We start from the raw sequence: 25,765 nt of genomic DNA on the forward strand, positions 1-25,765 counted from the left end.
ATGGGGTGAGGAAGTGGGGTTATTTATCCACGAACCTCTGGGAAGCCCCAGAGGTTGTGGGTGGTTGGACCCCGGAACCATGGCCATGGCTGTTTAGGGGAAGTGCTCCTGCTTGACTGGGGTGGGAGCTGCTCAGGATCGCACCGTCTGGGACAGGGGTCCCTTCTTCAGCTCTAGATGGGACCCAAGACCATAGGCTCTGTCCCATCTTCCAGGCTCCTCAGAAGTCCCCCAACAGATCCTTGTATGACTCCAGGGAACCAGCAGAGACCTACCCCAGACAAGATGGGGATCGACTTTCTTTTTTTTTTTTTTAGTTAATCCTCCCTAGAGGATATTTTTTCCATTGATTTTTAGGGAGAGTGGAATGAGAGAGGGAGGGGGAAGGGAAAGAGAGTGAGAGAAAGAGGGGGGGGAGAGGTGAGAGAGACATGCTGATTGGTTGCATTTGGTGTGCGGGCCAACACTCTAACCACTGAACCACACTGGTCAGGCAGAGATCAATTTTCTGGATCTCCCTTGCCGAGTGGGAGTTCACACCTATATTTAATATGATTTGGAAAAGAATGCCATGTGGTGTTTGGGGACACAGGCCACTAAGTGTGGCTGGGAGTCAGCGGTGCGTTGGGACTGCAGCCCCGGGCCTAGAGCTCAGCCCCTGCACAGTAAGTGCTCACTGGCCCTGGTATAAGCGCCTTGTGCAGGGTCTTATCCTGGCCCCGCTGGGTCCCTCTTGGCCTAGCCTGTGTCTTGTAGGTAGAAACTCTTTCTGGGCTGCCTCTCCAGGCTGTGAGCTGTTCTTATGCCTGTTTAGGCCCTGAAGTTGGGTAATGCCTTTTCCTGCAAGGCCCCTCGTGTGCTAGGAGGGGACTTTGTGTGCTCGGAGGGCTGGAGCCTGGAGAACAGGGGCCCTATTGTCTGCCCTGAACCTGATGCTGCAGGGATGTCAGGGAGACAATGGCAGTCCCGTTGCTGTCCAAGCAGGAAGGGCCTTCGGTGATAAGGCCCAACATCCTGGAGGGCAGGTAACAACAGTGACGATAACATCACCCGCAGGTGACATTGTTTGAGCACCTCCCACGTGTCTGGAACCATTCTCTCTCATTTCACCCTCACTAGAGCCTTCTAAGATTGGGACTATGGTTCTCCCATTTTATAGAGAAGAAAACTGAGGCCCATTGAGGGGAAGCCACCTTCCAGGGTCAACAACCATTGAGGGGGGCCAGCCAGAACTCAAAGCCTGCCTCTACAGTCACATTGTTCAGACAGCCGTCGGCCCACCACACTGCCAAGATCAACAAAGCATGCGACCCTGGCCGAGAGGTTGTCCCAGCAAGTGGAGGTCTTAGGGCCAACCCAGAAGGCAGGAGGGCACAACCAGCTTTCTTATTCCCGAAGCCCAGGGAGGCGGCCAAGACCCTGGCTGTTATCCACATGTGGTCTGATGTGGCCCGAAACATAGCTCAGAGGAGGCCCAGATTGGCTCAGAAGGGCCTGAACATGATCCAAATGTGGCTCGGATGTCCAGCCCCTTAGCCTGCCAAGGGCACAGTGACTCCTGGGACAAAGATACACTCCAGACTTCAAATGTCATAGACAACTATTTATTCATTGCAGAGAGGGAACCTACGGAGCTGGATGCCACTGGGAGCCAGCCTGCCCCAGGTGGCCACTGTCCAAGTCTTCACTGGAAGAGATGAGTGGGGTCCAGGGTTCTACGAGGAGTCTGAGGTGAACACAATGGCGTCCTGCAATTGGAGGAGAAAAGTCAACTGGGTTTTTTTTTTTTTTTTTAACCTCCTGCCTTGTGATTTACGCTGGCGTGTCCTCCTCAAGGTGACCACTGGCATTGAGGGTCATGATCCTGAACTCACTCAGACAGAATTCTTGGAAAGGACAGAAGAGTAGGGTCTGCCTGCAGAGTGTGGGATTGTATAGCATCGCTGTCCCTTGTCCCAGCTGATCACCAACACTTCCCCAAAAGTTTCCTCAAATGCGATTCCTGGTTGTACCCATTGGGCCTTAGGCAGCTAAATCTTTTTTTTTAAAATATATTTTTATTGATTTTTTTACAGAGAGGAAGGGAGAGGGAGAGAGAGTTAGAAACATCGATGAGAGAGAAACATCAATCAGCTGCCTCCTGCACACCTCCTACTGGGGATGTGCCCACAACTAAGGTACATGCCCTTGACTGGAATCGAACCTGGGACCCTTAAGTCCACAGGCCGATGCTCTATCCACTGAGCAAAACCAGTCAGGGCAAGGCAGCTAAATCTTTTTAAAAATCTTTATTGTTGAAACTATTACATATGTCCCCCCGTCCCCCATTTAGGCAGCTAAATATTTAACAAGGCTCTGGCTTTTTTTTTCTTTTTAACTAAGTGTGCTATGAAGAACTTAATCTATTAGATTTCCCCCAACATTTTATTTTGATCATTTTCAAACATACAGTAAAGTTGAAAGAATTTTATGTGAGCACTTATATACTCATGATCTAGATTCTCCCATTTAAAAAACTATACTTGCTTTATCTCACATCTAACCACTTATTCATTTGTTTGACTAGATTTTAAAATATATCCTGTATAATAAAAGGCTAATATGCAAATCAACCAAATGGCAGAATGACCGGTCGCTATGATGCGCACTGACCACCAGGGGGCAGACGCTCAATGCAAGAGCTGCCCCCTGGTGGTCAGTGTGCTCCCTCAGGGGGAGCGCCGCTCAGCCAGAAGCTGGGCTCACAGCTGGCGAGCGCAGTGGCCGTGGTGGTAGCCTCTCCTGCCTCCACGGCAGTCAGACATCCCCTGAGGGCTCCCAGACTACAAGAGGGTGCAGGCCGGGATGAGGGACCCTCCCCACTGAGTGCACAAATTTCGTGCACTGGGCCTCTAGTTATATTATAAAGCTATATAAAGGAAATAAATGTGCTGCTTAGTCCAAAATAAATGAACAGAGTAGAACAGAAAATTTGGAAACAGTTCCAAAGGATGAAATGATACTTTTCCAACTCAAACTGTAAATGATGAATTATGCGATGCAAGTTGCTTTAGAAAATAAAAAAGAGGAGCATTGCTAGATGTCCCCTAATAAGAGATATGTGAAATAAACCAAGCTTCAGCCATACAGTTGTATGGATACCCGTTGTCCATCTAACACCAACCAAGTGCACATATGTTTTAGATAAATGAACTACTTATATTTTACTCAGATCATTGTAATGTTGTCCATTAGTGCATGGCCTGTGTATTCAGACATCTGCTGAGTTTTGTGGATGAGGAAGCTGGGCTCAGAGAGGCCAGAGGACCTGCCTGAGGTCCCATGGCTGGAGAGAGGCAGAGCTGGGATCTGAACTTGTCCTCTGGTCCCTAAGTCTAGATTCTCAGCCTCTTTCAGTACCATCCACAGTACTGTTCTCATTATTCTCCACCAAAGCCAGCTAAAGGGTGGGCAGCTGATAATAAGTCAAATGTCTGCTTGCCTTGAGAGCTTGTTAACAAAGCCTCCTACCCTTCCCCCAAATTCGACTCTAGTGGAGTGGGGCATTTTTGAGACTTCCTTTCCTCTGGGGATTTCTCTGTAACTAAACAGCTTTCCCTGACCTGTGGATGTTTTTAATTGTTAATACTTCTGCTTTCAATGTCTCCCCCACTCCAGGGTGGACTAGAAACTCCAAGAAGGCAGGGGTTTCTGTCTTTTTTGTTCACAGTTGTGATCAGTGCCTGGCACATAGTAGGTGCTTAGTAAATGCCTGCTGGGCAGCTGATTAAGATGGATTCACCTCGCTGTCATTGGCTCATGTGGAGATTGGAGCCCAAAGCAGGGGGTTATCAGGGCAGGTGCAGAGTGCAGATCTCTACTCTGCCACCTACTGAGTGTGTGACCTTGGAAATGGACTTGCCATCTCTCACTCTCAGTTTCCCCATCTGTAAAATGGGGATGACAATAGGATGTACCTCATAGGGTAGTTGTGAAAACTGAGCAAGATACCCCAGTACCTGGCACAAAATGATTATGGACTGTTAACTATTATTAATGACAATATTTGGGGGAGGTGGATGCTGCTACAGCTCCTCTCCCTAACAGCTGCCAACAAGAGTCATACGTTCAGTCAGCACTTATTGAGCATCTACTGTGAAAGGCCTTACTGAATCAATGAACAAACGAAAGAATGGGTGGGAAAAGCTGGAGGTGTGTTGACCCCTGGCAAGGACAGTTGTATTCTTCCTCTTTCAGATGAGGAACTGAGGCCCTGAGAGAAGAAGCAACTTGCCCAAGGTCCCTCATGAGTGAGCAGCGGGGTCAGGATTGGCGCACAGCCCACACCTCCCAGCCCAGGGCTTTCCTAGTGACTATGCCCTCCTTGGGGCAGGATGTTTAACCCCACTCACCTTGGTCAGAAACGATGAAGCTTCGGTAAATCCCAAGGCCCTCACTATTGACAGTGGGATCCCGGCTCTTAATTTGCCTGAAATAACAAATATGGTTGGAGACTGGTGGTCCTGGGCAGCTGTGGGCAAGCTCACAATTCTCGGAGGCGGCACACCCCATGCAGACTGGCCCTGTTGCTTCTGCTCAGCTGTTCTCCTGCCCAGCATCCTTTTAGCCTCATCTCCTTAACCTTTGCCTCCATCCAGCACCGGCTCTGGCTGCTCCAAAGGGCACCCCTCGCATCCTCTCAGATTCCTGCTCAAGTACCAGGCCTCCCATCATCCACAGCACAAGTGTGGAAATTGAGATGTCTCATTCTAATAAAATAAAGGAATGAAAGAGGCGGGCTTGTCATAGGTTACCAACTTTCCCACCCCCATGACCTGAGGCTTAATTAGAGTAATTCCATCTTTTCTCTCGGCTTCCTCCACCATGAACACAAATAACAACGCCAACAACAACAATGGCTGAGAAATGTTGAGCACCAACTGGGCTAGGCAGCCCCCTCTGCCCCTTACAAACACCATCTTCTTTATGCTTCTGCGGAAGGTACTCTTATTTCCCCATTTTACAGATGGAGAAACTGAGGCTCAGAATAATAAGGCAGCTCATCTAAGGCCAGTCAGCCAGCAAGAGGGGAATTAAGACTCGGACCAGGTGTGTCTGAGGCACATCGAGTGTGCTCTTGTCTGTTTACACCTCGGTCTCCTGTTGTCATCCCCATGGGCATTGCCTGGCTCATCTTGCATGCCTAGGCTCTGCAACCAGTGAAGGAAGGTGGAGAGGGGAGAGCTCATTTCCAGATGGGTGACCGGAAAGGCTTCCTGGAGAAGTGGAATTTGAAGTAGGGTGGAAAATGGGTGAAAGGGGCCCCGAATGGAGACCCAGGCAGGAGAAGTAACGCACCCACCCTCAAAAGCCCTGGGAAGTGGGGGGATGGATAGCAAAGGAACGCACCATTCTGATTTGGCAGCAAGGCGGCGGCGAGGATATCAGTGGCGATGTCTTTCAGAATTTCAGGCTGTGAGAGAGAAGGGACATTGCTCCCTGGCTAAGAATCCCAAGTCCTCCCAGCCATTCCTAGAATGGGCACAGCCCAGCCCCATGGTGAGGACGGCTGGTGGAGATGCTGGAATCCCAAGTCCCTGCCAGCCAAAGTTGCTAGGGCTCCTGAGGGTGACACAAACCCAACTGGCCCTGGGGTCCCATAGTTGAGGGGGCTGGGGTGCATCAGAAGGATGTCCCCCCCCTCCACTCTCAAGGGCTCCAGCGGAATGTGCCTTTAGGAAATTAGCCTTGTGCTTCCTGAGGTTTTGACTTCTCAAGGGAAGCCAGAGTCCTGATTTTCATGTGGAAACCTCCCGTTTTAAAATATTAATACAAAAATTAAAAAACAAAATAAAAATATAAGGACAGCCCGGCTGGCATGGCTCCATGGTTGAGCATCAACCTATGAATTAGGAGGTCACAGTTCGATTCCTGGTCAGGGCATATGCCTGGGTTGCGGACTCAATACCTATTGTGGGGCCTGCAGGAGGCAGCTGATCAATGATTCTCATCATTCATGTTTCTATCTCTCTCCCTCTTCCTTCCTCTCTGAAATCAATAAAAATACGTTAAAAAACACATGTAAGGACAAAAAAACAACCAAAACAAAATACAAGAACAAACACACCAAGCCCCCAGAACCAACACCATCTCACAAGACAGGATTCAGCCAATTTCAGACTCTGATTTAGTCCGACTCAGATGAGGAAACTGAGGATCAGAGGGAAAGGGCTGCTCATGGTCATGAGATAAGCTTATGTGATTATGAATAGAAGAGATTTGTTTCTTAATTTTGGGTCAAAACTTCACAGGAAAGTGAATGTGCATCTGTGTGTCCGTATTTGTGTGTTCTCAGCTGTGTTTGGCATAAAGTAGGTAAATGCCTGAACCAGGAGGTTAGACTTTGTAGCTGATAACGTGGAGGCCGGCCAGCCCACTATGGGGCTGCCCACGGGGACCTGTTGAAAGCACATTCTGCAAAATGTCTCCATTTGAAATGGACCATTCTGGGGTATTCTGTGTCTGCAGGGACAATCCGTTAATACTCACGTCGAACAGGGCAATGTCTGAGTTCATCAAGTGGATCCGATCAGAACTGCAACAGATAATACCCATAAGAATGGACCCTCCAAGTCCTATTCATTCATTCATTCATTCATTCATTCATTCATTCATGCATTCATTTATTCATTCATTCATTCAACAGCTCTTTATTGAGCACCTACTATGCACCAGGCACAGTGTAGGCTCTGGAGATACAGCAGCGAACCAACTCAAATTCTTGCTTTATGGAGCTTACATTGTAATTGAGGGTGGTATGGGGAGACAGAACTGTCTGCCAGGTGTGGGCATGCTGTCAGCCCAGCCCTGGGAAAGCCACACAGAGGCATGTGCAGAGCCGGCTGCTTCTTCCTTTTCTTTCTTAATTGAGAGAAGCTGACCTCTGTTCTGAGAAGGGTCCTCATGGACATGCAAATGCCAGCCAAGCCTGCAGTGGCACCCTGGGATCCGTGTGCAGCAGGACCTTTGGTGGCAGGTGGTGGTGGGCTCTGTTTTGCACATCTGAGTGGCTAGGGCAGCAGGAGGGTGGTTGGGTGGGAGATCAGGCAGGGGTGCAGAATGCAGCTGGAGCCCCGTGCTTCTGGGCTGGGCTCTATGGGGGCTTCGCATCTAGGCATGACTGTCACTGCCTCTGTGTGGAGGTGTCCAGAATGGGCCGCCCACGGCCGAGGGGATGACGCTGGGCAGGCTCTTCCTGTGGCCAGGGTCAGCATGCCCATGGCTGCTGCAAGGCCACTTCCCTTTCCTGCTCTGCCTCTCACACTCAGTCCTCGACAGCGGGACAGTCCAGGTAAGGCAGCCTTTCTGCCTGCCCTGGAGTAGCCTTCACTGGATGCTCACACCCCAGAGACTCAAAACACTGTGTTTAAAGAAACCCAAACGGTCACCAGGTGGCACTCATTTTTATCACCAGATTCTTCACAATGAGTTACCTGATTTCATTTAAGTTGAGCATAAGCTGGGCACCTTTGGTAAAAAACTGAACTTCTGAGTTGGCTTCCTGCAATGAGAAACCCACATTTCTTTTAGAGGATGTGTCAAAGGTGGGGTGTGGGGTTCTGCAAGGGGCTCTGGGGTCAAGCTGACACTTGGATCTCAGCTATTGGTTCTGCGACCTTGGGAAAGGGTTTGACCTCTCCGGCCTCACTTTCCTCATCTATTAAATGGGATAGTACCTGTACCCACTCCCCACTGAACAGACAGCCACATAGGATTGCTGTGGGAAATGATGATGACAGCAGCCAATATGCATGGAGCCTTCACTGTGTGTCTGGCAGTTTTAAGAAGTTTATATGATTATCTCCTTTGATCCTCACAACCCTTTGAAGTGGCTTCTATTTTTACCTCATGAGGGACGAAGATCAATAACCTCCTGGTAATGTTAAGTATTATTATTATCAGAAAGGTCAGAAGCAAAGTCAGGTCTCAAATACAAGTGACAATGATATATATCAACTTGACCTGTGGGCGGGGTGAGCCTGAGGCAGAGTGCCAGGCTCCAGCTCCAGTGAGCTGCTCCCAGAGAACAAACTTGTCCTGCAGGCCTGGGCTTGGTGGCCTTCTGAAAAGTGCCTGCCATTGGCCATGGAGGGGCCAGGTCACCAGGGAAGCTCATTCCCACTGCTGGTTGGGAATCAGAATATCCTTCAATAGCCCTAGCCAGTTGCTCAATGGTTAGAATGTTGGCCCTTGGACTGAAGGGTCTCGGGTTTGATTCTGGTTAAGGCACGGGTTGCAGGTTCAATCCCCGACCCCGGTTGGTCGGGATGCGTGTGGGAGGCAACCAATCGATGTGTCTCTCTCACATTGGTGTTTCTCTCTCTCTGTTTCTCCCCCTCCCTTCCACTCTCTCTAAAAATCAATGGAAAAAATATCCCCAGGTGAGGATTAACAACAAGAACAAAAAGAATATCCTTCAATATAGGAAGCTAGGGCACTGGGTCTCCTGTAATCTTTTGTGAATGGCACCCCTGAAATTGTGTGTGGGCAACCCGTACAGCTGTCCACAGCAACTCTGCTATTAGGATAGTGTCAGCATTAGGATCCTTCTAACAACCAGGTACTGTCCAGGTTCCTTGGTTAGGCATGGTTCCAGCAGCCAAGCATAAATTCTGTGTTGTCTCTGTTCTCTCTGCCTCTGTAGTGGGTACAGTGAGTGCCCCAACTCAGAGCCCCTTTAAAGGGCGGGGCATCCGTCCCTCCCTGCCGAGTGCTGCAGCTAGCAGTCCCCAGACCCTTCGCTGCAGACATGCTCCCGCTTGAACAGAGCTGCCTTTCTGGGAGTCACGTCCTTCCTACCCATGGGCACTACTGGGTGGCCAGTAACTGACTGAAAAGGGGGTAAAGGCTTGACTGACTAATAAAGTCATACAGGGTTAAAGTCATCAGGGCCCCCAAAGCTCCTGATTCTTGGGGTCAGCGCTCCCTATACCCCGATCCTGCTGGGTGACAAGAAAGGTGGAAACGTTTAGCAAAGCAAGAGGGATGAATGTCACAGGCAATTAACTCACAATGCCCAGGGTGAAGAAGGGGCGGCGGACTTCATTGGAGGCGAATACTTCCAGCACGATCATTTGGGCCAGCTTGGCACTGCCCTTGTCCAGAAGGAGCGCTGGGGCCTCCTGGGTTAGGATCTTCACAATCTGTGTGCGCCCCAGCTGAGCCGCAGCCTGGAGGGACATCAGACCTGCATGTGGCCTCCCAAGCACCTCGCCGTGGCCCACAGGTCCCATGTGGCCTGGCCCGGGCCCAACTTCCCAGCCTCCCTGCTTCCTCTCCGTGCTCCAGCCACACTGTCCTCTCCGTCCTGGAATGGATTGCTCTCACCATCTCAGCCTTTGGTTTTGCTTCTCCCTCTGTCTGGAATCCCCTTCTCTCCAGGGAAGCCCTCCCTAGTTTTCCAGACTCTCTCAGTGCCCCATGAATGCTCTCATAACCCTTAGCATCTGTCCTCTTCGCTGACAGGTTATCTGTGTAATTATGTGATGCAGGTCAGCCTGTCCTGTTGGCCTGAGATCTTCGTGAGGACAGGGCTGGAAGGGAGGAGAGTGCTCTCACATAATTTTATTCCCCAGAGGCCCGAGGACAGACCCCAGCAAACACCCGTCAAGCTGCAGATGGCCAGTGGACCAACCTTTTCACTGATCACCTTGATGCTAGACTTCAGCCGGAGGGCCAGCTCAGGAAGCTGAGGATGAAAGGAAGCCAGAGCAGGTCAGCTGGAGGGGTGGGGGAGACATCCCTGCAGCAGCCCCACTGCTGAGACCCCCAGCACCCCAGAAAAGCTGGGTGGGCCTGGTGGGCCAGGCTACATATTTGTCACTTGCAAAAACAGCCCTCTGTTAGCTGCTGTGAGGCAGGGGATCCCCGCTGGCCTGGACTTTTACTGTGGGTTGGTGGTGGTTGTGGGTTTGCGGGCAGGTCACTGCTCCCAGAGCGCACAGAGAAGTGACCCAATCCTTACTGTCGTCCTGAATGTGGTTGCTGGTGACCACTCCTCTTTTCTCACCATCTCAGCCCCTTACTCTGAATTCTGATCCTCAAGAGCTTGGTTATCTGTTGTCTGTCAGCTTACTTTAAGTCCGGACACCCTCCCTTACTTTGGGGCAACACTTTTGCCCTGTAGGCCTCAGTTTCCCCATCAGTCACCTTGGAGGTGGTGGCACACCCTGGCTGACTAGGGTGTGCTGTTTTTTGTTGTTTTTTTTTTTGTTAATGATCCTTCCGCAGGTTCACCTACGGAAACCTTGTTACGACTTTTACTTCCTCTAGATAGTCAAGTTCGACCGTCTTCTCAGCGCTCCGCCAGGGCCGTGGGCCGACCCCGGCGGGGCCGATCCGAGGGCCTCACTAAACCATCCAATCGGTAGTAGCGACGGGCGGTGTGTACAAAGGGCAGGGACTTAATCAACGCAAGCTTATGACCCGCACTTACTGGGAATTCCTCGTTCATGGGGAATAATTGCAATCCCCGATCCCCATCACGAATGGGGTTCAACGGGTTACCCGCGCCTGCCGGCGTAGGGTAGGCACACGCTGAGCCAGTCAGTGTAGCGCGCGTGCAGCCCCGGACATCTAAGGGCATCACAGACCTGTTATTGCTCAATCTCGGGTGGCTGAACGCCACTTGTCCCTCTAAGAAGTTGGAGGGTGTGCTGTTTTGAGAAGCATTCCAAGGCTGTGTCAGCATCGAGGCTCGATAGGGAGGACCCTGATTGATTCGTCATGTCTGCCATGGGCTCCAGGGTGGACGGCAGCAGCCTAGTATCTAAGATGCCCTTCGGTTGGGAAGGACTGTTATTTGGTTAGAAGAAGAAGCAGGTGTGTCATGTTCTCAGAGGGAAGAACGAGGAGCAGGACTGGATGTTGCAGGGAAAGCTTCATCTTTAGAACGATATGTCAGAGGCAGAGACTGTCAGGGGAGGGAGGGAGCTCTCCATTACTAGAGGGGTTTAAACTAAGCGTGACAGGGGATTCGTGCCCTGGGGCCTCGGGGTCCTTGCATCCCCTTTGATTCAGAAAGTTCCCATGATTCAGTAGAGGTGGCTTTCTCCTCTGTCCCATGTCGAGGCTTACCACAGAGTCCAGCATGACCGCGAGTTCTTCTGAAGGGAGGAAGGCCTCTACTGCAGCGTTCATCACATCCTGCCTCACGGTGAGGCTGAAAGGGGCGTCGTCCAGAGTGGGAATTGTCAGGGAAGCCGCAGACTCACTGAACCTTTTGGTCTCCGTTCCCTGTGAGTCCAATAGCTTGGCCTAAGGAGACACAGAGCAGAGAGCTGGTATCAAAACTTTAACTCCACGCCTTACCCAACCACCACCTGGAAGGAAATAATGCCTCTCAACCTGCTTCCCTTTTTGCACTTGCTGTCAGGAAGCTCAGCCCAGAATCCAGTGCCTTGCTGTAGGTGAGGAGTAAGCTCAGGTGCCTAGCAATAGCTACCCCACCTGCACCCCTCAGATAACCTCTGATTTTTAAAAACTTTAAATGTCTTATTTGGAATTTAGGTTTCAACTTTTCAGATACCTCACAAGCCCTTTGGATGAAGGGAAAATTAAAAACTGCAAGAAAATTGATGGAAATGCTTGATGCTGCAGTTTTCCAAGGGATCCATGAAAACTGGTCTGGGATACAAGCTGGGCCCTGAGGGAGTCGAGCTCCAGGGTGTATGCAGCTCCATTTACCAGGCTCTTCCTGCCGGCCAGTCTTCAGTCGCATGTCACTCCCTCCTTGGGGACTATGATTATCTCACTTTACAGATGAGGAAACTGAGGCTTTGGGAGGGGAAGAGACTTGCCCAAGGTCACACAGCCAGGGACTGGTGGGGCTGGGTGAGAAACTTAGGTCTGTGTGCTTTGAACCTGGGATCTGGTTTCAAGGTAATCAGATGTTTGGGGATTGGCAGGGGCTTTGCCTGAGAAAAAGGCCAAGAGCCCCAGTGCAAACACTCTGGCCCATGACTGGGGAGATCAGGGTCGGAGGACAGATCACCAGGATCGATGTTCTGTGCTTGGCCCTTAGATTCTAGCTGCCGTGTTTTCCCCATCAGAATGGTTTGCATGGGACATGTTTGGCATATTGAGATTTTTCTTAATCAGCCCGTGTGTCTTAACCGTGACCAGTGTTTTCTCCCCTGAAACAGACCCCTGGTATCTGACCCTGGGGTCAGAGAAGGCAATGATGTCCCCACTTTACTCTCAAGGTCCATGACACTCACCCTCAGGTTGAGCTGGATGTTGTTACCCTTGATGGCAGAAGACAGAAGGTCAAACTGCAGGTGGTCACTGCTCACGGAAATGGGCGCTGCTCGGAGACAAGAAGAAAGCTGTGTGAGGGAGAAGGGCAGGATTGGGTGGGTTGTTTGGGGGCTGCTTTTGGCTGGAGCTGCATTATTGCATGGGGAGGGGTAAGAAAAGAGGGGCAGGAGTAATGATGATGTTGATGATGACAATGACGAAAATGATAATAACTGACATTTATTAAACATATATTGAGTGTTGAACTGTGTTAAACCTTTATTGTGTTAGCTCATCGAATCCTCACAATAACCTTAGGGGGTATAGCTCTTATTCTTACCCCCATTTTACAAATGGGAAAAGTGAGGCTCAGAAAAGTGAAATGATTTGCTCATACTGTGAAAAGATTTGGACCCAGTGATCCTATGTCAGCGTCCTGGTTTGAACAAAACTGACCTATTGCTTGTAACTCTCTACCTCGCCACCAGACTGATCCTATCCAGGCGGGTTTGATCTGTTCTCTGGTTCAAATGTGTTCGCCTTGGGATTCCCTACTTGGCCGCGAGGGGGCGGAGGCGTCTCAGCTGCCCTCGCTGTTGGGCGGAGAATGGGCAGGGCAACGGAGGAGGCTCAGGGGTGGGCAGGGCAGGGAGTAGGTCCTTGGACCCCCCCCTCCCCGCTCCCTGCACCCCCAAGCTTGCCCTGCCCATGGGAAGCAGAGCAGACAGACAGACTTCTGTTCTAGCCACAGTAGCCTTAGGTAGTTTCTTCCCTCCTCAATCTCAGTTTACTCATTTTAAAGTGGGGGTGCAATACAGAAACGTTGGCCTCATAGGTTGTACAGAACCGGAACCTAGTAAAGCTGGCTGGAATCTGAATTACACCACACTTGAAATTTGAAGAATTGGATTTAAGCCTTCCCCATCCCTAACTTCTGTAAACTTGAATAACGGACTTAATGTCTCTGTGCCTCAGTTTGCTGATCTGTGAAGTGGGTAATGATCACTACTTCACAGTGATGTCTGTGGAGCAGCCAGTTACATAAAACACCAAGCACAGTATTTGCTCTATGGGCGCTCAATGCTACTGATTCCATTCTCTTCCCACTCCTCTCTGGTGGCCCCTTTGAATGAGCCACTTCAGATCCCCAAGCAGTAGGCAATAGAATTTACTTCTTCCTTTCAATCCCCGCTCTGAGGCACTTGAGCACAGCAGACACCTGAGGTGGGGGTGGAAGCCTGTGACCTTCCATTTCTGCTACTCTCAGGGAGGGAGAAGTGACCTTCCTGAGCATATATCTGACCTCTCCTTTTGTTCCCTCTTCTCTAAGCCCACAGTCTTTGCTGTATCATTCACTTGTGCATCCATTCAGCACACATTTGAATAAACTTCTATCTGCAGCCAGAGCACCCACTATGTGCCTGGAACTCTCCTATAAACTTTTAATCCTCACTAACAATCCCGAGGTAGGGCTGTATAAGTCCCATTTTACAGATGAGGAAGCTGAGGATAAGGAGGTGGAGCTGGCTTCCCATAGTCACCAGACAAATCAATAGTAGAGCTGGGATTTTAACTCAGATTTATTTGGGTCACCTGCTGGCTCATGTGGAAACCTGCCTATAGTATATAGTAGGTACTGGTGAACTCAGAACTGTGAATTCCTGTCTGCTCATCCCAGGCAGGAATTAACTGGTGCTCTTCCCACCTGCTGCTCAGGCCAGACTGGGGAGGTGCCCCCTCCAGAGCCGCAGCCTGGAGGCTGGCTCAGCAGAAAAGAAAAAAGGCGGGAGAGAGCAGTGCACTCACCCTCCACCAGATGCAGGAGGTCCTCTTGCATGTCCTCAAAGGCCGCCTCGATCACGGGACACAGCTGTAACAGCACAAATGCGGGAACTTCATCAGCAAAGGGGTCCCATAGTGACCCATGCCCAGCCCACGTGGCCTCAGTCCCGCCGCCGTGCTCATGGCCAGCCCGGACTTTGTCCATGGGGTAGAGGACTCAGCCGCACATCTACTCCCCCAGCCAACTCTGCTGCTCAGAGCACCCCACTTCAGTCCCCAGTGAACCTGGGGCCTTTTGTCCCCATCTTGTTCCCAAGAGCCCATGTTTTCCATGGGAAGGAGATGGAGAGGTCCTCCCTTCATTCGCGCATTCATTCAGCACGTCACTACCGAGCTCCTTCTGCATGTCAGACTCAGAGCAGAGGCCAGCAAGACAGGCCGAACCAGACACGAGAAGAATCCCTTTGTGTCCTTTGTGGGTTTCTAGCTCCTCCCAAATTGCCAGCAGCTCTCATCAGGGAGCAACTTTGTCCCCCAGAAGACATCTGGAAATTTCTGGAGACAGATTTAGTCGTCACAGATTGGGAGGTGATGTTATTGGCATCTGGTGGATAGAGGCCAGGGATGCTACTAAACATCCCACGGTGCACAGGACAGCTCCCCACAACAAAGAAGGATCCGGTTTAAATGTCAGTCTTGCCAAGGGTGGGAAACCCTGGCCTAACCTAATCCTGGTCTTACCTGTTCTGTTCAAGATGGGGATAAACATTTACTTGCCTGTGGGCCCCAGAGGAGCTCATTCTCTGCTCCAGGCAGCCCGTTTTCCAGGTACCTGAGATTTTGTCTTGGTGCAATTTCCCCAGTGGATGAACCTTTTGGCTGACCACCCATTGCTACCTCTTAAGAAAGGACATTGCACTTTGAGAAATGTTCACTTTTCCTGCTCCCAGCTGCGTTGCCAACCCAGAACCCAGGAGGACGGAGGACTCGGGTTTAGAGACCCCCAGACTTCACTGCCAAGGGACCACCTGTTTCTCATGGGAAAGGTGTCCCTGGCAACCTTTGCATCTTATCCCAGAGTTCCTCTTCCTTCAGTTTCACCAGTGGTGTCAACTCTGGCTACACATTAGAATCTTCCAGGAGACAAGCCAGAATCCTCTGGGATACTAAGGCCTGACCCAGACCAATTAAATCTGAATCTCTAAGGTGGAGCCCAGGTAGCAGGATCGTTGTCCCTCCCAATCCACAGCGGATACATCCTAAGACCCCCCAATGGATGCCCGAAACCACAGATGGTACCAACCCTAGATATACTATGTTTTTTCCTATATATACATACCTTTCACTTAAAAAAAGCACTTTTCAGTGCTTTCTTTGGTACATCTGGATTGTCAGGATCATGACTCTTGCACTTTGTGGCCATTATTGAGTAAAATAAGGGTTATTTGAACACAAGCACTATAATACCATGGCAATCCATCTGATAACCAGGAGGGTTACTAAATGACCAACAGGCAGGGAGCAAATGTACCATGGGGATGTTGGACAAAGGGATGATTCACATCTGGGGTAGACAGAGCAGAACAGCTCTAGATTTTATCACGACTCTCAGAACAGTGCATAATTTTAAACTTAGGAATGATTATTTCTGGAATTTTCCATTTAATGTTTTTGGATAGTTGACCATGGGTAACAAACTTTGGAAATTGAAACCGCAGATAAGGGAGGCACTACTGATGGGACCCACATATTTACGCTGAAAGGGGCTTTAGCTTTTTCTAGATGGGCTTCTGCCAGATTTCAATATGCCATGCTTTTCCCCTTCACATCAAGTAAAATATTTATATGATCATTATATCAACTCTAGTGAATCATGATGGGAAAACATGATGATTAATAGACAGCCAGTTGTCTCATATTGTTCACTATATGTGGTTTTTAACCCTTAAAAACAGATCTTATGCAAAGAGCATTTTGTAATCCCAAGTCCTTGCCATTTTTTTCTAGTAAATGTAAAATGTAGAAAATGTAAAAATACATTTTAGGCGATTAAAGTATGATGCCAGTTTAAGAATGATTTTGGTGAAGGCTGGCAAGAAATTTCCAGCTGGATCCTACTTTAAGAAACTCCCACTTTTTTTTATTTAAAGAAACGCCCACTTTTAAATAGAAAAAAAACTTTCTGAAAAGAAAAATGACCTCATGTAAGAAAAGCCAAATTTTACAAAATTACTTTCAGATTCCTTTAAGAAGGCTCTCTGGAATGGCTTAATAAAGTATTAAATATGATGTAGCTATTTCATAATTATGAACTGTGTACAATGGCATAGAAAATATATATCACTTAAATAATATAAAGCAGTACTGACAACGAGTGCACCACGTAAACATTTGAGTGCAATATACAGAAGAGGAAATAGCTGCCAAGTTAAGGTAGAAGCATTATGGGTATTTTCTCCCCTAAAGTTGTTTAGTTATTACATCATCGTTTTCTTTCAAAAAAGTTTTATTGTAAAAAACATATTAGTTATATGACAAGGTATTTTGACCCTCAGGAGGCCCATTGCTGTGAACATATCTTGGAATTTATAGAAATCAATGGTCAAAGTGGATGAACCAACTTATAGAGTTTTAACTTACCCGTGGCCTGTAAGGGACGTTTAAAATGAGACTGACTCGTGTTTATTGACTCAGGAAAATAAATCCAACAGGACCTGGTGGATGACAGACCCCTGAAGACCGGCAGCTGGTCTGAGACACTAGGGTGCTAGACTCAGCTTGTACTGGTTTGTGAGGACAAATTGTTAAATTTTCAGGAGTTTCTGAGCTGGTGCCAAGCTGAGGCATTATTAAAAATTAAAGTATATAAACTTACAACTAAATAAACTATACTAAAAGCAAAGTTAATGAAAACTCAAAACTCATTACTTCCTAATTATTTTGTTGAATCTCACTAATCATTTTGTTATATCTTGCTATTATTTCCTGCTCTTGAGGTTATTTATGTCTGTTGTATCCGTGTGGTGGAAATACCACACAGCAGTGTGCTACGGCACACTTCTTCCCAGCCCTGCTCAGTGACATCACATTAGTAGCTTGATATTGGCCTTGGAGGGAGTGGTATACATCAGGGAAATCAGCAAATGCTACACGCATATCTGGGCTCTCTCCCCTCAACTCTCCAGAGTGAATAGTTAACGATTTATCAGCACATCACTGTCCAAAGTCTCCTGCCTGACTTTTGGCAGTTCCATTATCTTGGCCTCAACGATTCATTGCTGAAAGAATGATCCAGACTCGGTTTCCCACTCAAGGTCCCGTAACACCAGCTTGCAGTTCCATCCCAGCCCTTCAGGGGGAGCAATCATTACCGGCCCGTGAGGACCTGATTCCACTCACCTGGCTTTTCACCAGTTTGGGCAGGGCTGGCACCAGGAGTTTCATGACACCGTTGGCTAAGGGGTTGACCATGAAGGAGAGCCTTTCAGAGAAGAGAAAGGGAGAGAGCTTAGGAAAGGTCAGAGATGACCACCCCTCCCTTGTTTTACAGAAGGGGAGACTGAGGCCAGGGGAGAAAGGAACTTGCCAAGGTTACTGGGCCTGTGGGAGACGAGGCTGGGAGTAGACCCTGTCTACTGAGCCAGGTGTGGATAGTAGCAGGGAGTTCTCAGGGAGCAGGGGCCGGGGTTGTCATAGAAATGTGTGCTGGACACCGGGACAACGGCAGTTGGCATTTCTCCCCGTCCCCCTGCTAAGGGGAAGTGGAGGGGAGCACCACGGTTTTGAGCCCCTGCTGTGTGCCCCATACTCTGCTGTGCTGCGTTAGTTACAGCTGTGACCTGAGCTAACCTCTCACGGCAGCTTGAGTGAGGCACGGGGAGGCAGGCCCAGCATCGCCCACACAGGAAACGAGGAGATGCATTTGCCTGACGCCAGAGCAGGGTTTTACCCCTGGCTCTACCCTCGCCTGCCTAGGGGGGGTTTGAGGGGCCCTAGGCAGGTGGCTCCTTTCCACCTTTGAAAGTTTGCTCCACTGCCTGGCACGATGCCTGAAATCCCACCATTACGACTCCACCCTTGATGTCTTGAACTTTCTTTGGCATCACAGGTTCTCTGAAAGGAGCCCCAGATCCAGAGTCAGGAGGGCTGGTCCCTTTCTATCTCTGGGCGTCAGTGCTCTTTATCTGTAAAATGGGGCAAAACCACCTCCTGGCTTCCCTCCAGGCACGGCGGGGGCCCAACGGGAGAGGGCCACACTCACTTTTTCAGCAGGCTGATGCGCAGGCTCCTGCTGTTGTCGGAGCAACTGCTGAGGGTGAGGCCTTTCTTGCTGGTCTCCACGCCGATGGTGGCTTGGACCTCTGTCTCCATGTGAATCTCCACAATGCTCTTGACCAGGGGCCTGGGAGTGACAGTGCCCAATGCTGTGAGCACATCCCAGCTCCAGGCTGGAGTGAAGCTGCTGTCCCTTTCTGTCCTCTGGTGCTCTCACCTCTCTTCTCAGGCTCCTGTGCTGGGTTCTCCTCATCCTCCCCCACCCTGCCCCCCGCCAGCCCACCATTTTATTTCTTTTACCCCAGCATGTCCCAGGCTCTGTTTTTTTAAATTCCTCTCCTGGTTTAAATCCTAAAACAGCTTCCGAATCTATACCCAACTCCTTACTCAGGTATCTTACAGGCTTCTCACATTCAGCATGCACCTCACATTCAGCATGCACAAAATTGATCTGTGCATCTGGCCCAACCTGCTCCTCTCACGATCTTCCCTGTCTTGGTTGCTGGCCACACCGTCCTGCCAGTTGCACAGGCAAAAACCTTGGACTCAGCCTTGACTCCTTAATCTCTCTCCTCCTCTCCCCCCACATTCAATCACCAGGAAATCCTGTTGTCTGCACCTACCTCCAAAATGTATCTAGAATCTGGCCACTACTCACCATCTTCCTGCGCCCCCAACTCCAGTCCAAACTATCATGGTCTCCCTCTGAATTATTTCAGTAGTTTCTGGATGGCCTCCCCGCCTCTGCTCTTGCCTCCATATACAACAACCAGAGTTATTCTTTAAGAATATTAAACATGTCATGTTTCTCCTTTGCTCAGAACCCGCCATGGCTCCCATCTCACTCAGTAGAGGCCAAGTCCTCACTTTGGTCCATAAGGCTCTGTATGATCTGACCTTGGCTGCCTGCTGGCCTCACCTCCCATGACTCTCCTCTCTCCTACCCCATCCCTTTTTGCCATTCTTGCAACAAAGCAAGTGTACTCTTGCCTCAGAGCCTTTGCACTTGCTCTTCCCTCTGCTTAGAACTCTTTTCCAGATACCTGCATAGAGGAAAGCGGGGGATGAGTGGGTGAATCTGCCTGCTATGCCCGACTGAGGGGATACTCACGTGTTGAATCCAGCCACCAGGTCCAGTGGGATATTGACTATCAGCTCCTGGCCGTCAGCAGAGGGTTGCACCTGTAGCTCCATAATGTTGGCTGAGGTGATTTTCAGCCTGGACGGATGCAGGAGAGATGAGATTTATCTGAGCATCGGCCACAAACTCATTCCCCTCAATCTTCTCTGTCTCCCCTGGTGTCCAGCCAGCAGCTGGACCCAAGCCCTATCCACTGGTTCTTCCCCAGCATTGTCTTGCCATATCCCCCCGCCCGCCTCACCCCCCCCCCCCCCCCCCCTGCCTAGCTCCTGCTCTCAACACTCCCATGGCTCCCCATTACTTAAGAGATGAATCCCAGCTTCTTGGGCTGACTTTGTAGACCCTCTGGGAACGAACCCCTCTGACCTCCCAGTCCTTACCTTGGGGTTTGAGCACCAGCCATTCTGGCCACCTCTCACCCCCTATGCCAGTGATTCCCAAAGTGGGCGCTACCGCCCCCTGGTGGGCGCTGCAGCGATGGGGGGGGGGCGGTGATGGCCACAGGTGCATTTGTTTTAACTTTTTTTGTATTACCTTTCTATTCTGAGTTCAATAAATAGTTTCATAATTTCAAACTTCAATGTTTCTAATTTACACCTATCTTTACTATATTTTACGAAAAAGGTAGAAACATTAATACATATATCTTTCTGTTTAATTGCTATTAAAATTTTTAAAAAATTAATTTCCAGGGGGCGCTGAGTAATATTTTTTTCTGGAAAGGGGGCAGTAGGCCAAATAAGTTTGGGAACCACTGCTCTATGCCTTTCCTCAGGCTGGCTCCTCTGCCTGGAATACCATTTCCTTCTTGTCTCCTGGTGAACATGCAGTCAATGGCTCACCTGTCACCGAGACTTAGAAGCATCACCTTCACCCTCTCACCCCAGGTGACCTTCCTCTGGAGTCACCCTTTCAGGCTCCCATGTGACTCTCTTATGGTTATTAACTCATCTGGGAGCTTCTGAGGAAGGGACTTCATTTGTTCCATTCTTTGTGGTCAGACAGAGATTTGATACCGATTGATGCTTATTGACTGACCAGTTAAACGTGCAAAGTGTGTCCTGGGCAGAAGTGTGGGCGGGGAGTTCCCAACTTACCAGATGATGTGGTTCAGGACAGAGTTCACCAGGCTGCCTAGAATGGGGATGCCCCCAGCCGGCTCCTCACGCAGGGTGCTCAGCAGAGGCAGCTCCTGGAGGATCTGGATCGCATCATGGTCCTTCAGCTCCTGTGTCAGCTCTGGAGACAGATTCTGGGGATTAGAGTCCAGCAGGAGGGGCAAGGAGGGGCTCCAGGCTGGGAGAGGGCATCACGCAGGACTACTTGGACCTGGACTCAGGTGAGGGTATGGATGGTTCCATCCTGGCCATCTCTACCATTGATGTGGCCTTGAGCATGATGGCCCAGATCGGGGCGGCGAGGGCATGGGCGGACCATTCCCCCCCCCTGAGCATTGCCAGCCTCTGCATCCCTCCCACCAGCCGGCGGCAAACACTTTTGGAGCCAAGAGGCAGGGAACTCATAGGTCCCCGTTTGGGGCTGTTTTGCTGCCTAAAACACAATTCTCTGGCATCCACATTCTATGGGTCTGTTGTCCAAACAGTATCGAGTGCTGAGCAGAGAAAGGAGGAGGTCGGGTCAGGGGCCTGGGAGCCAGGAGCCCTGGGTTCTGTCCATTTGGCTTGTGTGCAGAGCGGGTCAGAGGTGCCGGAGAGCTGGTGCTGGAGAGCCCAGTGACTGACGGGAATTGGTGTATAAACACCCTGCTCCCTCAGCCCTCAGGCGGGATGACTCAGGTGTATGTGCGCCCCACTGCGCCCCAGAGTCCCTGTGTGTTATTGCCCCTCGGCAACAAAACCACCCTTTTAGCCTGCTCTGTGATGATGGAGATGGGCCCTGTAAGTGGTCCTCCTTTGCTGCTGGTGCGACGTTAAGCCCCGTCAGTAGAGGCTCTGGAGGGCCTTGCAGCAGCAAGTGCTCCCCCTCCCGGCCCTGCTGTGCTCCTCTCGCAGGCTCCTGCGGGGTCCAGGCTCGAGTTCAGCAAGACTGTGGGCCCCAGCTCCTGTCCAGGAAGTTTCCTGAGAAGGCTTCCCAGTGAACCAACAGCAACCGCCTTCCTGCTGGTTGCCATGGTTGCTCATATCCAAGCTCCTCTGGCTGGCACTGTGCTTGCGATTCACCGTATGGGCCCAGGACACCTCTGCCTGCCCCCTCAGCACCCAGCACACTCTGCCCCTGTCCCTACTCTGGGATCCTTGGGGGAAGCTTCCCAGAGAATTCCATCGGCTCCTCGCAGTCAGGTCTCTGCCCGCTGCCAGCCTGCCAGCTGTGCAGCCGCTCTGACCCGGACAACTGGACAGATGTCCCCACCATCCCGTGGGCTTCAACCTCAGTCCTCCCAGGAGGTCAGGGAGGATTCTCCCCTCCAAGTTTATTCTGTCCCTGGATTAACCTCTCCCCCTTCCCCAATCCTCTTTGGAGTTTTTATTTCCTTTCTTAGCCAATGGCCCATGACTCCGACCCCCTGCTCATAATTCTTTATACAAACTCGTGTGTCAGGCTTACCATGCGGTTTCTGTCTCCTGACTGGTCCTAACCAACACAGCTGCCCAGTAGGACTGCGCTCCAGCTCCCAGTGGCAACTGGCCCGCTCTTTCCTGCGGGTGTTTTTTGAGAACACCTCTGAGGCCAACCACTCACCAACAACTCCTTAACTCAGATTCTGCTTCGGGGGACCTACACCATGGTTGCCATGGTTGCTCATGTCCAAGCTCCTTCTGGCTGGCACTGTGCTTGCGATTCAAGGTATGTGCCCAGGGCACCTCTGCCTGCCCCCTCAGCACCCAGCTCTCTCTGCCCCTGTCCCTACTGTGGATCCCTCCTCCGGCTGCAGCAGCTGTGGCCCTGCAGGACCCGGTCCCGCGCCTGTCCATCCAGCCCAGCCCAGGTCCAGAGCATGCAGAGGGCCGGCCTCTAAGTGTTTAGATGGATTTCCAGAGCCAACTGGTTATCACGTGCTCCGGGCACAGCAGTTTGGAGCGATGGTTTTCAACCAGGGCGCTTCTGTTCCCGAAGAGACAGAATGTCTAGAGACATTTTTGGCTGTTAGCACTGGGCTGAGGATGCGGCTAAGCATCTAGATGCACAGGACAGACTCCCACAGTGAAGCGTTACTTGGCTCATAAGGTCAGAAGAGCTGACGTCGAGAAACTAGACCAGAGAGTTTGCCAAGTTCTTGTCAATCCCTGTCCTATTGGACAGTCCCAGCAACCCGGGGAGGCAGGCCTTCCTGTTTGTTTCCAAAGGACAAAGCCCAGGCTCTGGAAGGTTCCCGGGCCGCAGAGCTGGAGGTGAGAAAGCTGTGCCTGGGATCCAGGCCATAGGGTTTGCAGCTGAGGGTCTCCTCTCTGGGGCCTGGTTGGTCACTGACTCAGACTCTGAGGAGGTGCTTTGCCAGTGGGTTTTAGGCGAGAGCATGCATCGTCACACTCAGGGCCGACCCCCCTCTACAGGCTGCGGAACCTCAGAGTGGTCAGTTTTGGAATCATGGCATTTAAGAGGGTTTCTTGGAATCATGGACTCTTGGGATCACAGACACTTTCAGCCTTTACAATTTACCCACTGGAGTCTCATCTAGACCTGGGTCCCAACTGTGTCTTGCACACCCCCAGTCATGGGCAGCTCCCTCCCTCCTGTGCAGAGCTGCTCCACCTGCCCCATTGCATTATGGTGCTGAAGCCTGGGCGGCCAAGACTTACTTTCTCTGATGATTTCTGGGCCGAGGAGGAGGACTGCAGGAGGATTGAGGGTGGCTCCGACCAAGGTGGCTGCCAGCAAACCACAGAGGAGGGTGAAGGTCCTTGAACTGGCCATCTTCCTGGGGGCCAGGGAGCAGCAGGTGGCAGATGTGAGAACCTGGGGTGTGCATAAAGGACCCTGTTAGCCAGGCAGAGGCCAAGGGCAGGTCCTCCACGCCTGGTGACTTGGGCATGGATTCCAGCAGAGGCTGTTTAGTGAAGTGATTAGGAATAGCGTGAGCTCTTAGAGACACTTGCAATAATGATTCAACACCTGCCTCCCTGACCAGGCCATGAGCTCTGGGAGGGAGCATTGGTCTGCCTGCTCCCCATTGTACCCCCAGCACCCAACACAGTGCCTGGCACACAATGGGTGTTTAATAAACAAATGGTTGCTGAATAAATGAATGACCTTTGGGAGCCCTGGAAGAACAGGGAATCTAAGCCTGCCAAACTTAAAAGGTCTAGGTCAGGGGTCCTCAAACTACGGCCCGCGGTCCACATGCAAATACAAATATTGTATTTGTTCCCATATTGTTTTTTTACTTCAAAATAAGATATGTGCAGTGTGCATAGGAATTTTTTCATAGTTTTATTTTTAAACGATAGTCCGGCCCTCCAACGGTCTGAGGGACAGTGAACTGGCCCCCTGTTTAAAAAGTTTGAGGACCCCTGGTCTAGGCCATGGGGACCCCTGTGGAGTCACAGGATCCCCCATCCCTGTGTGCCAGGAAGCCGCAGGGTAGAGGAGAAATATGGGCATCAGAGTCAGACAGACCTGAGTTGGTGTGTGACCTTGGGCAAGGGACTTACCCTCTCTGAGTCTCTGTTTTCTCATCTATAGAATAAGGGATACTAATAATACTTACATCACAAGGTTGCTGGGAGGATTAAATGAAATCATCCATTTCTGGCCTGGCACGCTATAAGAGCTCCATGAATATTAGCTGTTGTTATGAGTACAACAGTTATTATTACTAATCCTGGGCTCAGAAAGAATCACCTTGCAGTTAAAGCGAGAAAACAGATAAGATGCCCTGCACTCTGCTCTTTTGCCCAGGAAGTTTCTTTTAAGCATCGTAGCTCTATTTTCCCTCCTTTGTCTTTGCACGTCACTCTGTTCTCTGATCAGAGACACTCAGAGAACCAATAGGATGGTAGCATCTATTTTGTGGAAAAGTGTCTCCTCCCTAAATCCCAGCACCGTACACACACACACACACACACACACACACACACACACACACCACATCATATCTCACCTCCTGGCATTTGCTTATGTGATTCCCTTTGCATGAGATGCCTTTCTCCAACCAACTTTTACTCAGTTCTCACCTGACATGTCACCACTTCCTGGAAGCCTTCCCTGACTGCCCCCTCCCACCACCACCATACCCCTGGGATTTCCTGAACACAGCACATACTGCATTGGCCTATATTAGGAGGGCCAGGACTGTCTGATACTTCTTGCTTGTCTCCAGAATCACCCAAACCCAGGGCTGGACACAGAGCAATTGGTGTGTACAGAATGGGTTTACGTCATCCAGATAAAGCCAGGGAAAGACTCAGCCATTCTCACTCCTCAGGACCATTCTCTGGTCTTCTGGGTAAGGGAGCTGGGCACCTCTCTACCCCCTCAGAGGGTCTTAGTTGACAGAGGGACCTTACCTGAGGACCAAGACTCCCTCCTGCTTCTGACCTGACCCCAATAGGTGTCTCCAGCTCAGAACCTCCCTGGTGCCCTAGGCTTTCAGCCCCTTCCCCACACTTTTACCTGGACACACCGGCGTCCTCAGCCTCCTCCTCACCTGGGCAGTGGGTCTGGAAGTCCAGCCTTATATCCTGCATACTCTGGGCTAAGCAGTTACCCTTTGCATTTGGGCTGAGACTACAGAGTGGGCCAAGGTGTCCAAGGAAAATATTTGTGGCTTCTGTTGAACCACATCTTTGCCTGGAGCAGCCCCATGACTCCAGCTTCCTGAGGTTTGGAGAAAGGTCTTGGGCTGTCATGAAGGGTGGGCTGGGTGCTGGGGCACATGGCAGGCACTTGGACCAGGCACATTGTAGCTATGTTTGCTAATGCGCCAAAGACCTCCAGCTCCTAAAGGTCCCTGCATATCCCTTGGGCACATCCCCCGTTGGGCACATCTCCAGAGAGGCAAGCAGCCCCTCCTGGGCTTCCCAGATGGTCATGCCTGCTGCCTATGAACAATGCCTCTCTGTGGGAGGCCTGAGCTCAGTGTCAGGGCCTGGGCCCGCATCAGCTCCTGCTTCCTGCCCCTCGGTCCCACACATTCCCTGGGTCAGCAAGCATGACTGTGCCTCTATAGGCCTGGCACACTTTGGAACCCACGGGTTGCCACGGCCGTGCCCTCAATATTGCTCAGTTCCCTTCAGACTGCTGAGGGCCTCTTTATCCCGGCCTCACCCCTTCCCAGCTCCCAGGCCTTTGATTGTGCTGTGTCCTCTTCCTGGAATGCCACGCCTCATCCCC

The 25,765-nt window shown here is 50.7% G+C and overlaps 1 protein-coding gene across 1 annotated transcript; it reads right to left on the reverse strand.

The window, feature by feature from the left end:
- Nucleotides 1–1,715: 1,715 nt before the first annotated feature.
- BPIFB1 (BPI fold containing family B member 1) lies at nucleotides 1,716–23,347 on the reverse strand. The gene is made up of 15 exons (XM_036320953.1): nucleotides 23,233–23,347; nucleotides 20,572–20,713; nucleotides 19,445–19,552; nucleotides 18,320–18,460; nucleotides 17,458–17,539; nucleotides 14,083–14,146; nucleotides 12,258–12,343; nucleotides 11,116–11,295; nucleotides 9,674–9,727; nucleotides 9,051–9,209; nucleotides 7,473–7,540; nucleotides 6,529–6,574; nucleotides 5,389–5,452; nucleotides 4,392–4,468; nucleotides 1,716–1,748 (listed from the first exon to the last, which is right to left on the reverse strand). Exons 1-15 carry the CDS (start codon nucleotides 23,345–23,347, stop codon nucleotides 1,716–1,718), a joined length of 1,419 nt encoding a protein of 472 aa, XP_036176846.1.
- Nucleotides 23,348–25,765: the final 2,418 nt, after the last annotated feature.

This window comes from Myotis myotis, unplaced genomic scaffold (assembly GCF_014108235.1).
Source record: "Myotis myotis isolate mMyoMyo1 unplaced genomic scaffold, mMyoMyo1.p scaffold_m19_p_9, whole genome shotgun sequence".
NCBI classification, from domain to species: domain Eukaryota; kingdom Metazoa; phylum Chordata; class Mammalia; order Chiroptera; family Vespertilionidae; genus Myotis; species Myotis myotis.

Bases quoted from the DNA above. Each gene is read 5' to 3' on its own strand.
- BPIFB1 (XM_036320953.1), bottom strand. From the start codon at position 23,347: ATGGCCAGTTCAAGGACCTTCACCCTCCTCTGTGGTTTGCTGGCAGCC. The intron at 9,210-9,673 runs GTTGGTCCACTG...ATGTCCCTCCAG, and splicing joins TCAAGGTGATCAGTGAAAAG to GCTGCGGCTCAGCTGGGGCG. The intron at 4,469-5,388 runs GTGCGTTCCTTT...TTGTTATTTCAG, and splicing joins CTTGCTGCCAAATCAGAATG to GCAAATTAAGAGCCGGGATC.